The 14525-nt window shown below is 41.7% G+C and overlaps 1 protein-coding gene across 8 annotated transcripts in view; it reads left to right on the top strand.

The window, feature by feature from the left end:
* Positions 1 to 14525, top strand: part of vps8 (VPS8 subunit of CORVET complex) — a 100725-nt gene that overhangs the window by 70728 nt on the left and 15472 nt on the right. For all 8 annotated transcript variants that reach the window (XM_047803135.1, XM_047803132.1, XM_047803131.1 and 5 more), the window contains 2 exons: positions 229 to 418; positions 3492 to 3545. In XM_047803135.1, the coding sequence (XP_047659091.1) occupies positions 229 to 418; positions 3492 to 3545 (244 nt within the window). The remainder of the gene's footprint in view (positions 1 to 228; positions 419 to 3491; positions 3546 to 14525) is intronic.

Genomic DNA, 14525 nt, shown 5'->3' with positions numbered 1-14525 from the left:
TGAAGTGACTCTTGTACACAACCAGGTCATTTACACAGTATTCAGTAACATGTAACCATCAGCGTGTAATGTTTAGTGTTTGTATGTTGTGTAGAAGTGTTGTATATTGTGTAAGATGTTCTAACGGTCTTTACAGAGCTCGACTCCAGCACCAGGATGTTCCTTCTAGTATCTGCCAAATGAATGCAGCTAATGTATTTGTGTCATTTTTGTGTGTCTTTTCTCCAGCTGTGGTCACCTGTATCACTGTCAGTGCCTGCAGCGGAAGGAGCAAGGGGTTGTGGGTAAAGAACTCGGGCTCGCAGGAGATCGGGTTCATTCGTGGATCTGTTATAAATGCACGTCCAGTCAGGGAGCTCGTCCAGGAGACCGGCTGCTCGCCGAGGCAGGACGAGCTCGATCCACCTCTCTGGCTCAGGTCTGATTGCTAATTCATTCAACTGTGTGTGTGTGTGTGTGTGTGTGTGTGTGTGTGTGTGTGTGTGTGTGTGTGTGTGTGTGTGTGTGTGTGTGTGTGTGTGTGTGTGTGTGTGGTGTGTGTGTGGTGTGTGTGTGTGTGTGTGGTGTGTGTGCGTGTGTGGTGTGTGTGTGTGGTGTGTGTGTGTGGTGTGTGTGAGTGTGGTGTGTGTGAGAGTGGTGTGTGTGTGTGAGTGTGGTGTGTGTGAGAGAGAGTGGTGTGTGTGTGAGAGTGTGTGTGTGTGTGTGTGGTGTGTGTGTGTGGTGTGTGTGAGTGGTGTGTGTGAGAGTGGTGTGTGTGTGTGAGTGTGGTGTGTGTGTGTGAGTGTGGTGTGTGTGAGAGAGAGTGGTGTGTGTGTGAGAGTGTGTGTGTGTGGGTGGGTGGTGTATGAGTGTGTGTGTGTGTGTGTGTTGTGGAGTGGTTGGGTGTGTGGTGGTGGTGGTGTGTGTGGGGTGGTGGTGTGGTGTGTGGTGTGTTGGTGGAGTGTGGGGCTGTGGTGAGAGTGGTGTGTGTGTGTGAGTGTGGTGTGTGTGAGAGAGAGTGGTGTGTGTGTGAGAGTGTGTGTGTGTGTGTGTGGTGTGTGTGAGTGGTGTGTGTATGTGTGGTGTGTGTATGTGTGGTGTGTGTGAGAGTGGTGTGTGTGAGAGTGGTGTGTGTGAGTGTGGTGTGTGTGAGAGTGGTGTGTGTGAGAGAGAGTGGTGTGTGTGTGGGTGGGTGGTGTATGAGTGTGTGTGTGTGTGTGTGTTGTGGAGTGGTTGGGTGTGTGTGTGTGTGTGTGTGTGTGTGTGTGTGTGTGTGTGTGTGTGTGTGTGTGTGTGTTTCTCTGCATTTTTCAGCACCTCATACAATCTGAGACACCTGAAAATAACCATATTTGTTACTCTACATAAGATGAATGTTTTAGCCTTACATGGTCAGGGCTGCTTTATTATAGTTTACACCGTTTCATTCACACACATTGATTTCTTCCTATTTGTTATTCATATATGTGCTAATGTGGGGCACTTTAACTTGTTAAGGTTCTGTCAGTGATTTATGAGGTTCCCCGGAAGCCGCTGTTTATCAGGCACGATGAATGAATTGAGTTCATAAAGCATTCATAATGCACAGGTTTTCTTGAGGTGTGTGCAGGGAGTAATGTCGTTTTTCTGTTGGTTTGTGGTTGTGTTACACTACTGAGAGCATACAAAAGTGTGCACATGGCTGTAATTTACTTGTACCAGTGTATTTTGCCTATACTGTACATATACATAGTTGTGTGAAAAAGTGTTTGCCCCCTTCCTGATTTTTATTATTCACGTTTGTCACACTTTAATTTAGTTTCAGATCATCAAACAAATTTAAATATTAGTCAAAGACGACACAAGTAAACACAACATGCAGTTTTTTTAAACGTAGGTTTTTATTGTTTAGGGAAAACAAAATCCAAACCTACATGGCCCTGTAAAAAAAATCAGGAAGGGTGCCAACACTTTTTCACACCACCGTATGTGCGTGTGTATATATATGTATATCGTCGCTGTCAGGCGGAATCCTCGTATCTCCAAAATCATTATTTTTCAGGTACTTAAAAAAACCGCTGTATCTTATCTGTAATTCACAGGTTTAGTCTGCATCGCAGTGAATTGTCTTGCGCGAAATTCCTGTCCTCAGACGAGCACCAGAACTAGCGGGGGTCAAGATTTGTTTTTTTTCTTTGAGCCCAGTGAAGACATTTACCTCAGAAGACGTGTTGATTCGTTCAGACTCTTCTTGAGGAGAAATATGCCACAGAGCTCTCCCACGGAGTGAAGAAGAGATGGACAATTGAAGTGTCCAATGGAGTTAAGATATTTGTGCTCACGCTATTTTCAAGACTTTAGATTGGTTAATAACTTTTAAAATAACAGACCCACGTGGGGACTGACCAATAGCATTGATATGTGAAAAAATATGAAATTGACCAAATTTGGACATAGGAGGTTTCCACCTGACAGCGATGATATATATATATATAGACACATTACAATAACACAACACACTACAAGTTGCCAAGAGGATCATTATAATGTTACTAAAAGGTCTATTAAAACTGTAACTAAAAGCAATCATAACATTTGACCCCTTGAGCTTAAAATCATGGTTCTTTATTCCTTTCGATTTTATTTATCATCCTGATTTTTAACACCACTAAAATATTATATGAGCAGCTTAGATTTCTAAAGACAACTTTGCTGCTTCTAACCCTAAAAAAATCTCCACCTTAAATATGAGGGAATATTTAAAGAGTCAAATCGTCCCCCTAAAATATCCGATGAAGTCGATCATGTCAACGACGGTGGCGAAGCCGACGATTATATAGACTGTATTATAGACAGACTGTATTTTTATGATGTCTAATACAATGGTCAGTTTTTACTGATATTACTAATGAGTCCTAAATGAAATGGAACATTTAACCACCGAGTCTAGATCAGTAGATAAGAGTAAGAGTAGCTAAGACCGATCAGACATCATGTTACAACTAGAATGAGTTACATTTGCACTTTTGAGCCAAATAGTACATGTAGAGTGGAAATCCTTCTATAATTACCCTCTCTGGTGTCACCCAGATGAGGATGGGTTCCTTACTGAGTCTGGGTCCTTTTAACGTTTGGTCTCGATGTCATCTCCACACCTCCATCATGTCTGGTTTGCTTATTAGACGTCAGTTTAAATTTACAAACGTAGAATATTTATCCTGAATCGATATATTATTTATAACGCTTCACAGGGACAATGGCCATTGTTAAGAGTCGAGCATGTTTAGGTTATACATGTGACTAGCATGGTATTGATCCTTGATAGATTTTCTTTGTTCGACCTCCAGTTCGTGACCTCCAGTTCTCGTATCCAATGACGACGAAGTGTTGGATGTTTCAGGAGTCCAGGCCACCCAGAGCCTATAATTAAACCCGTCTGTCCTCATCCCTTCTTTTTTTTCTTCTTTTGTCTGCTTCTGTCAGTGCATCTGTGTGTCAGAGCGCTCACCTGTCATCTCTCATTTGTGTTTCAGACCAAAGTAACATCCGTCCATCGGGGATCCGCCACCGAGACCCGTCACAGAAAGGTAAGAAAATGACCAGCGGCATCGTGATAATGGGATTATAATCCAGAATGGGACTGTACGCTGGTTACATTCAGACTGGGTACATGATCATCCTGCATTCAGCATATTTTAAGCAAATCAGGGTCCTTTTATAAAAATGTTATGAATTGGAGGAAAATTCAAAAAAATTATTCAACCTAAGTGTCGGTCTTATACGTCTCCAACGTGGGTCACTGCTTCTATATGTAGATTATGCAAATTATCTTACTGAGGCCATCCTTAAAAATATTCTTGTTTGCCGTAATCCGACTGACCCTGTCAATTTAGGACCGACTCAATTTTTACAATTTTTTTTGCTTTAAGTTCGACCGACTTGCCGGTTGTAAAAAGACCTAACAATTTTTTTTTTACTTTTCAAACAACTAATAGAAAAGCAATAAAATAATATTAACCGTTCGGGCACCATAATACATCTAAAAAACAGCTTGACACCGCTTTAACTTGGCACAAAGTTCTGTTACAACTGTGTCCAGCATCAAAATAAGGTTTGCGATGATGCGCCCCAAGGCACGGGTCAGTGAAGACCCAATCAGTGACGTCACCATATGCTAATTTGTTTAAAGTCATACCTACATAATCACCATCATCAAATTTGTACTTTTTTTTTTTTACATTGAAACTTGAAAAAAAAAATAGACCTACATATATATATATATATATTTTTTTTTGTTACTGCAAACCAAAATATTTTAAAGGATGGCCTGAAGTTTACAAGTTTTTTTTTTACAAGGAGTTTTTAATAGCTTCTTAACTAACAGCTTTAATAAACACAAGCTCTTGCCTTTAAGCCTGAAAACCAAATCAGGGATAGAAAATGTGGACCGACAAATCAGTTCGTCTTTTTTTCTCTGCTGTTAATTTAAAAAAAAAAAAAAAAAAAAGGCAGATGGCAAGTGATACGGACGTCCCAAGAGGCCATGCGTTATTTTTTTCTTTTTCTTTCTTGTTTAATCGTAATGATCTTTTTGTATTCATTTATTGTTCTATGGCGTAAGAGCTGCCGGACCCTCGCCGTTCCCTTTCAGCGATATTACCGCTAAGTATCTAAAAGCCACTCCCACAATATATATGTGCGCCTAGTTTCGCTAACCCTGGTTTAACCGCAGCAGGGACACGATATTGTCTTCGACTACAAAGATGCAGACATCACAGGACGTCTGTGAAGAGACGGTAGTAAATAAGATGCAATAAAAGACTAATACGTATTGTCAGTGTATTACTGTAGGGATCTGTTCTAGGAGTTTATCACATTAATCACTGAAAGTGTGGTTTAATTTAACCGAAGGATTTTCATCCTCGTTAATCCGCAGCTTAGAGAATAGCACCGTCGCTGCACATCTTACTGTTTTACACATTTATCGCATGGTGAACGACTGGAGCTTTCAGAACTAATATTTCCTACTAGTGAGGAACAGGAGGACGTGCTGAAGCACAAACAACAAAGACATTCAGATGGGTGCGTTATTAAAGATCACAGGCGTCTCCGGGCGTGTGGACAAAAGTGCAGTCTCAATAAAGAGTAATACAGTCAGTTATCTACAACACAGAGCGACAGAACGGGAAGAAGAGGGAAAAAAACAGAACGTGATTTTTTTTTTTCCATTGAAAGTGTAAAATTTTTAGCTCAGGCTTGGAGAAAGCATGCCGCGGGCCGTGCTCACGCTCACTCGCTCGCTGTAGAGAGAGAGGCTCTGACTTGTTTTGTAGATGCAGCCATGTGTGAAACAGAGTCAGACTCTCATCTGCACTCCCATCTCTAAAACATTAGCTTGGTTATGATGTGGCTTTAACCTGACGCCACTCACTCACTCTCTTCTGTTTCTGTTTCACACACACACACACACACAGACACACACACACACACACACACACACAGATACACACAGCCACACACGCACACACAGACACACACACACACACACGCACACACAGATACACACAGCCACACACACACACACGCACACACAGACACACACACACACACACACACACACACACACACACACAGATACAGACACACACACACAGATACAGACACACACACACACACACACACACACAGATACAGACACACAGATACACACAGACAGAGAGACACACACACACAGAGACACATACACATACATTGACACACACACAGAGACACATACACATACATTGACACACACACAGAGACACACAGACAGGGATAGAAAATGTGGACCGACAAATCAGTGCGTCTTTTTTTTTCTTTGCTTTTTCACACAGACACACAGACAGCCAGACACACACACACACACACACACACACACACACACACACACACACACACACACACACACACACAGATACACAGACACACACACAGACACACACACACAGATACAGCGACACAAAGACAGACACACACACACAGAAACACACACAAAACACACACAGACACATAGACAGACACGCACACACACAGACAGACAGACAGATACACACACACACAAACAGACACACACACAGAAGATGCACACACACACAGACACACACACACACACACACATAGACAGACGCACACACACACACACACACACAGACACACACACACAGACGCGCACACACACACAGAGACACACACACAGATACAGAGACAGACAGACACACACACACATACACACACACACACACACACACACACACACACACATTCTCATTTAATTTCTTTCTCAGCAATTTTCCAGGGACCACCGGTGACAGTGTGCACTTTCTTTCTCTCCATTGAGAATTCAGAGTCTCCCTTTGCAGTTAAAATTCATTGCTCATCTGTGGAGACGGCTGCGTTTTCATTTAAAGTGACAGCTTTGGCAGAGTGTTGGTAAAATAAACAGTTCGACCTCTTCGACCTCTGATATTCCTCTTCTATCCTCCTTATCCAGTCATTGGACTCCTCTTTGCCTGCTTTTCCTCCTTCCCTTTCTTCTCTTCGAGACATTCCCATCTGTCATCACCCAAGCGACGATGATTAAGCACCGTAATTAGGCTGCATTTTTCCAACAGTAATGTCAAGTATCGCGAGCTAATCATAGCACTGACAGAGCAGCAGGAGGGACAGAGAATTCTCTGTTCATTTATTCCAACACCCACAGCTTCTCAGATTATGGCCACTCTACCACACACTGACCCTTGGCTCAGCACGTGCTGAAGGTCTGATTCGTCTGATATACTTACAGATCAGTCGTGATGCAGAGTCCACGAGTTGCCACACCGCCTTCAGCAGAACACATCAGCTAAGAGAAGCATGTACAACGTTCAGCAGATTCCTCGTGACTTACGTTTTAATTATTTATACACCTGAGCAGTTGAAGGTTAAGGAACTTGATCAAGGGCCCAGCAGTGGCAGCTTGGTGGTGCTGGGATTTGAACTCACAACCTTCCAAATCGTTAATCCGCAATCCATCAGACACGTCACGATACGTCTTACATATCCACACGACGGAATGAAAACAGTACGGTTCATCAAGAACCGATACAACCCACGTCAGATACAGTTCAGTTTAATAGGAAGAGAAGTGAATGTGCTTCAGCTGAGCCTTCATCATAGACAGCTGGACCAAGTTTCCAGTTCAAATCACTTTTTATTTCCACTTCTGTTTTACACAACTGTGTTATTATCTACTGAGTGCAGAAAATACAACAACGAGCAAGTCCACAAGGTCCAGACAGTGCCAGAATCCAGTCAGTGCCTGAAATCAACAGATCCTTCATTATTACACTTTATTATGGGCAGATAACGTATCATACGGCTGTATTTTGGTTATGGGTGGCCAAATATTACAAAATTGAGTGGCAGATCGCAAAAAGAGATGGATTCATCTTTGTTTCCAGTGTGTCTGCCATTTGTATGTAGCTGATTAACTGCACTGTGGCCAGGGAATGGCTGCTAAATCTGTATCACATGAGGCCAGGTTGTATTTTAAAAGTCTCTGTAAAATCCATCATACAGCTGTCAGAAAGCTCAGGGTGGCAGAGTTCAGTGACAAAGAAATAAAATGTTTTATTAACGTAGACTCTTTTGTCAGAGCAATAAACGGTGTAAAGGGAAATAGTACAGCTGTTGTACAGCTTTTAAATCCGTAGCAGGTTTTAACCCTAATGAAAAGAAAATGCTGTGTACGGAAAAAGCTGTTAAAAAAAAAACTCCTCTGGGTTACTAGATTTTTTTTCTGGGGTACTACAGATTCCATAAAATAACACATTTTTAAACAGAAATATAAATTTTATTATTAATTTTTTTAAATCCTGTATTGTGATGTAATCAGGGTTGCCAGTTCTGTAACTTAAAATCCGCTCAAGATCCACCGATCCTAAATTATTTTGCGTTGGTGAAACTTTTGGCTGATTACGCATTCTGTTTAATGTGCTAGACTTGGAGAAACGTATTTATTCTTCATAAATAAATGTTATTATTAGCTCTGATATACTACAATTTTTTATAATATAATTACTCATTTTTGTGTGGAATCTGATCAGTTACATTACTGTGACCAGATTTTATAGAAAAGAAACGTCCGTGAATAAATAATAAAAATAATAGTCATGTTTTAATCGTTCAGCGGAAACATAAGTTAGCCACTCATAGACGTAATAAGCCGAGATTAATGGTGTTCAGACTACGATCTGAATGCAAGACAGAATAAAAGACTATCAATACACTCAGGTTCCTCTCAGTGTTTGTCCCTGATGTCATCTCAGGGAGGTTTTCCTCACCGCTGTCGCCTCTGGTTTACAAATTGGCAGTGGAAGTGGTAGCTCAGTGCTTGATCAGAAGGTCATGAGTTTGGGCCCCTGATCAAGGCCCTTGACTCTTAATTGCTCAGCTGTATACAGTACATGAGATAAATGTGAGTTGCTCTGGAAAAGGGGCGACTACCAGATACCGTAAACGTAAATTCTTTCATATCCCAAGCTGGAATCCTCTGTAGGTCCTGTGAGGAAATCAGCTCACATTTCTCTTTGAGTTTTTTTAGTCATGTGGGGCACGTAAACTTTTCTACCATTTCTTTTGTAATTCTACAATCATCTCCCCGAGTCTGGGAAGATTTCTTTTTCTATTTTTTTTTTCTAACAGCACTTTTCATTATGAACTGAATTCATTAGCTTGATGCATTAGTACCATTTTTGCAATTAAGCTTTTGTCTCCAAGTGGCACAGACTTGAGCCTTCACTAAAGTGGTCTACTTTCTCAAAGTGCACATTTTCATTTCAAAGGACCCCGATGGGGGCGGATTTATCTCTCTGATTATAATCAGTGACTCATCACAGCGACTTCCCATCAGGCTTTTTGCCCCCCTCAGTGGTGTCACGAGCATCCGGCTCTACATACAACACCCTTCACCAGAAAGGCCCTTCTTTCCTGAAGCCTCTCTCTCTCTCTCTTTCTCTCTCTCTCTCTCTCTCTCTCTCTCTCTCTCTCTCTCTCTCTTACTCACACACACACACACACACACACACACACACACACACACACACACAGGTGTCACACTTGGTCGGGGGTTTCGTAGCAGCGGCTCACTGCTGTGGTCAGGCTGTCGTGAGCTTCCCCTTTAATTAATATTTAACCCGTGTGCTGGCGCTAACGAGGCTGCATGTGGATACACCAGCAAGGTGTTTTAAATGTCAGCACAAGGCTTCTGTATTCAATTGAAAGCCTTTAAACGTTACAGTGCACAGCAGTGACTTCAGTACAGAAGTAAAGAAGCAGAATCAGACGTATAAATATCTACCTGCCCCATTGCAAGCTCTTCCACCTTCTCTTATTCGGAGGAGACCTTTCGTCTTTCCTCTTATCTCTCTGCTCTGGAGTTTCTCACTTGACAGATGAACAGTCCCTCGCTTTCTGTGACATCAGCCATCAGCCACTATAATCATTAAGGAAGCCAACAAAGGGTTTTGGGGTCGAAAGGAGTGAGAGAAGAAAAAATATCTAAAGCAGATTTAAAATTCTGCTTCCTCCACTGATGTGTGAAAGGATTCTACCATAAAGGTTCTGCATTTTAAACCACACGTTATTTCTCCGCAAACGTGCCGAGGTAACGTCTCAAAGTTTCTGATGGTTCATCAAATTCTCACTTTTTTCAAGATTTTAAAGGAGCGCTTCATCCCGAAATGCTCCTTCTAGCTAATAAAGCATCAAAGCTAGCTGTTGTTTGCGTTATCACTCTGTGTTAAAGATCCAGACTCCCTCTGGCTTTCACTCTGTTGCTTACCGTTAGCAGACTGAGTGATGTATTCCTTTAAAAAGGAGACACAGAGGATTCATTAGCGCCATGTTCTGTGTGAATCCAGAGAACATGTGGCTTCTGTTTGTTGTGCCTGAGTTCTCACTCCATGCCAGAAGTTTCTGTAATTAAGGGCCAGCTGTGGTTGTAAATCTTATTCAAGCGCTAATCTGAACAGATGCTGACAGAAACGCCACACAGTTTAGCACCGACGTCGGCTGGGGGCCGAAACCTGAACACCAAGACTGTATTTAATACGAAAAGCCCATGAAAGATTTTCCTCAGAAGATCATTTTTCCTTGTTGCTACATTCTTCTTCTAAACCATGTGAGGTGAAGCAGCCTGCCAGTCAGTCAGAAGTGCCGTGTAATAGGTTTAATAGGTAAGTGAGCAGAGGGGTAAGTAAGCGCTTTTAGGAACACGCTCTTCTGCAGACCACAGCTTCGTCAAATCAACGCGAGCGCCGGCCGCAGGCTCACGCCTCGCCAACGTAAACGACTAAAGCGTGACCGAGTTGATTTCTTTTTGCGCTGGAAGGAGACAGAAAAATAATTGCATTTATTTTGCCCCCGAACTCTAGAGCCATTCAATCACACTTCTGCTCCTGAGTTCAAACAGACGCACACACAGACACACACAAACACTGCACTTATGAAGTAAACAGTTCCTGAAAACAACCTTTTTTTTTTGGGCTTTCAAGCGCACTCGAGAGAAAACAGCTAATATTTCTTGGTATTGTGGCGAATTTAAATGGAGTCCCTACAAGTCACACTGTAAGGTCAGATGTGCTGTTTAACATGAATAGCAAACAACACCACACTGTGTAGAGCTCCAAGACATCCAAGACATTGTCTTCTGTTGTCATGTAGAGTTGTGCTGTGTTATTGTGTTGTTACGTCATGTTGTGTTGTGCCATGCTGTATTGTATGTTGTATCATATTGTGTTGTGTCATGTTACATCGTGTTGTGTGTTGTGTTATGTCGTGTGTCATGTCACGTTGTGTTGTAATGTCATGTTGTCGTCTTATGTTGTGTGTTATTGTGTTATGTCATGTTGTGTTGTATGTCATGTGTGTTGTTGTGTTGTCACGTTGTGTCGTGTTATGTCATATTGTCATGTCGTGTTATGTCATGTTGTATGTCGTGTTGTATCTCATGTTTTGTGTCATGTGTGATGAGTTGTGTTGCATCATATTGTCATGTGTGATGATTTGTTTTGCATCATATTGTGTCATGTGATGAGTTGTGTTGTCATGTGTGATGAGTTGTGTTGCATCATATTGTCATGTGTGATGAGTTGTGTTGCATCATATTGTGTCATGTGATGAGTTGTGTTGTCATGTGTGAAGAGTTGTGTCATGTTGTGTCATGTGTGATGAGTTGTGTTGCATCAATCATATTGTGACATGTGTGATGAGCTGTGTTGCATCATATTGTGTCATGTGATGAGTTGTGTTGTCATGTGTGAAGAGTTGTGTTGTGTCATGTTGCGTCATGTGTGATGAGTTGTGTTGCATCATATTGTGTCATGTGATGAGTTGTGTTGTCATGTGTGAAGAGTTGTGTTGTGTCATGTTGCGTCATGTGTGATGAGTTGTGTTGCATCAATCATATTGTGTCATGTGTGATGAGTTGTGTTGCATCATATTGTGTCATGTGTGATGAGTTGTGTTGCATCATATTGTGTCATGTGTGATGAGTTGTGTTGCATCATATTGTGTCATGTGTGATGAGTTGTGTTGCATCATATTGTGTCATGTGTGATGAGTTGTGTTGCATCATATTGTGTCATGTGATGAGTTGTGTTGTCATGTGTGAAGAGTTGTGTTGTGTCATGTTGCGTCATGTGTGATGAGTTGTGTTGCATCATATTGTGTCATGTGATGAGTTGTGTTGTTATGTGTGAAGAGTTGTGTTGTGTCATGTTGCGTCATGTGTGATGAGTTGTGTTTTTATAAGATCCAATACATCACAGTTTGTCTGAAAGCCCATCGCTGAATGTAACGGCTGAAAATTACCCAAATGTCTGTGTGCGTCAGACTTGACGTTATTTATCGTGTTTGGTTTTCACAGGAACGACGGAAAGCTTCCAGTAAAGTGTTACAGATTGGGAAATCAGACATGGCAGCTATTTACACACACACACACACACACACACACACACACACACACACACACACACACACACACACAGAGAGAGAGAGAGAGCTCATAACCTAGGCTAAGGACCAAAAGCTATAATGTAATTTCTTCTGGTATTCTGTGGTTCATGAAGGAAAATCCAGTGAGACCTCTGATGATAAAAACAGCAGTGAGCAGCCATTATGGATAAAGACTACATGGTCATACAGAGGAATACTGAGGCATTTTACACTGCTGTGTACACCCCGTGGTGCAAAAGCTGTTCATTCATGAGCTTATACCCCAAGATGAAAGTGCTGCTAAATGATTTCCAGTGTTATATAAGACACCAGGCTGGTGTCACAATCAGAAGCCCTGTTCCACAACAATTACACAGAAAAGACAAACCTAACAATGACCAAAACAAACAATTCACATAAATCCTCCTTTTTCTCTTCAGGAAACTTTTAGTTCTCCTTCTCGTTAAGCCATTCATCTAATCCGAGTGAAATGAAAACTTTGGGTTCATTAACTGTCCAATTTCACACAACTTTAAGCAGATGAGACAAGCGTGTGGAAAAGCTAAACACACCGCGAGTCCTTTCATTCATTTTTAACAAGTCATCACAGATATCAAAGCAACCGATTACAACAAATTATTCATTTGTGGGAAACGATTTTTCCACATCGTTTTGCGGTCAACAGTTTAGAGACAGTGTCACTGAGGAAGAGACAGGAGTCAGAGCTAGAGGTAGCCGAACTGAAGATGTTGAGGTTCTCTTTGGGAGTGACGAGATTGGACAGGATTAGGAACGAGTACATCAGAGGGACAGCTCATGTTGGACGTTTAGGGGACAAAGTCAGGGAGGCCAGATTAAGATGGTTTGGACATGTTCAGAGGAGGGAGAGTGAGTATATTAGTAGGAGAATGTTGGACATGGAGCTGCCAGGCATGAGGCAAAGAGGAAGGCCAAAGAGGAGGAATATGGATGTAATTAATGAGGATATGAAGCTAGTGGGTGCAAGTGTTGAGGATGCAGAAGATAGGGATAGGTGGAGAGAGATGATTCGCTGTGGCGACCCCTGAAGGGAAAAGCCGGAAGAAGAAGAAGATGATGATTTGTGGTCAACAATTCTTTTTTAATAAAGAATATATTTATTTATAGTGTTTTATGCTCAGATGTTCCTAATATTTTACTTTGGGTGTAGTATTTACTGTTAGTAATTAAGTCTTATTGGTCAAGTGAGTGTAGTGTAGTGTTGTGTGTGTAGTGTTGTGTGCATATGTGTGTAGTGTTGTGTGTATATGTGTGTAGTGTTGTGTGTGTAGTGTTGTGTGTATATGTGTGTAGTGTTGTGTGTAGTGTTGTGTGTATATGTGTGTAGTGTTGTGTGTAGTGTTGTGTGTATATGTGTGTAGTGTTGTGTGTGTAGTGTTGTGTGTGTAGTGTTGTGTGCATATGTGTGTAGTGTTGTGTGTGTAGTGTGTGTGTAGTGTTGTGTGCATATGTGTGTAGTGTTGTGTGTGTAGTGTGTGTGTAGTGTTGTGTGTATATGTGTGTAGTGTTGTGTGTGTAGTGTGTGTGTAGTGTTGTGTGTGTAGTGTGTGTGTAGTGTTGTGTGCATATGTGTGTAGTGTTGTGTGCATATGTGTGTAGTGTTGTGTGTGTAGTGTTGTGTGCATATGTGTGTAGTGTTGTGTGTGTAGTGTTGTGTGCATATGTGTGTAGTGTTGTGTGCATGTGTGTAGTGTTGTGTGTGTAGTGTTGTGTGCATGTGTGTAGTGTTGTGTGCATATGTGTGTAGTGTTGTGTGTGTAGTGTTGTGTGCATATGTGTGTAGTGTTGTGTGTGTAGTGTTGTGTGCATATGTGTGTAGTGTTGTGTGTGTAGTGTGTGTGTAGTGTTGTGTGCATATGTGTGTAGTGTTGTGTGTGTAGTGTTGTGTGCATATGTGTGTAGTGCTGTGTGCATATGTGTGTAGTGTTGTGTGTGTAGTGTTGTGTGCATATGTGTGTAGTGTTGTGTGCATATGTGTGTAGTGTTGTGTGTGTAGTGTTGTGTGCATATGTGTGTAGTGTTGTGTGTGTAGTGTTGTGTGTATATGTGTGTAGTGTTGTGTGTGTAGTGTGTGTGTAGTGTTGTGTGCATATGTGTGTAGTGTTGTGTGCATATGTGTGTAGTGTTGTGTGTGTAGTGTTGTGTGCATATGTGTGTAGTGTTGTGTGTGTAGTGTTGTGTGCATATGTGTGTAGTGTTGTGTGCATATGTGTGTAGTGTTGTGTGTGTAGTGTTGTGTGCATATGTGTGTAGTGTTGTGTGTGTAGTGTTGTGTGCATATGTGTGTAGTGTTGTGTGTGTAGTGTTGTGTGCATATGTGTGTAGTGTTGTGTGCATATGTGTGTAGTGTTGTGTGTGTAGTGTTGTGTGCATATGTGTGTAGTGTTGTGTGTGTAGTGTTGTGTGCATATGTGTGTAGTGTTGTGTGCATATGTGTGTAGTGTTGTGTGTGTAGTGTTGTGTGCATATGTGTGTAGTGTTGTGTGTGTAGTGTTGTGTGCATATGTGTGTAGTGT

Source organism: Tachysurus fulvidraco, chromosome 18, assembly GCF_022655615.1.
Source record: "Tachysurus fulvidraco isolate hzauxx_2018 chromosome 18, HZAU_PFXX_2.0, whole genome shotgun sequence".
NCBI lineage: Eukaryota > Metazoa > Chordata > Actinopteri > Siluriformes > Bagridae > Tachysurus > Tachysurus fulvidraco.
The sequence above is the reverse complement of the archived record's forward strand: the minus strand, read 5'-3'. Positions and strand labels throughout refer to the sequence as shown.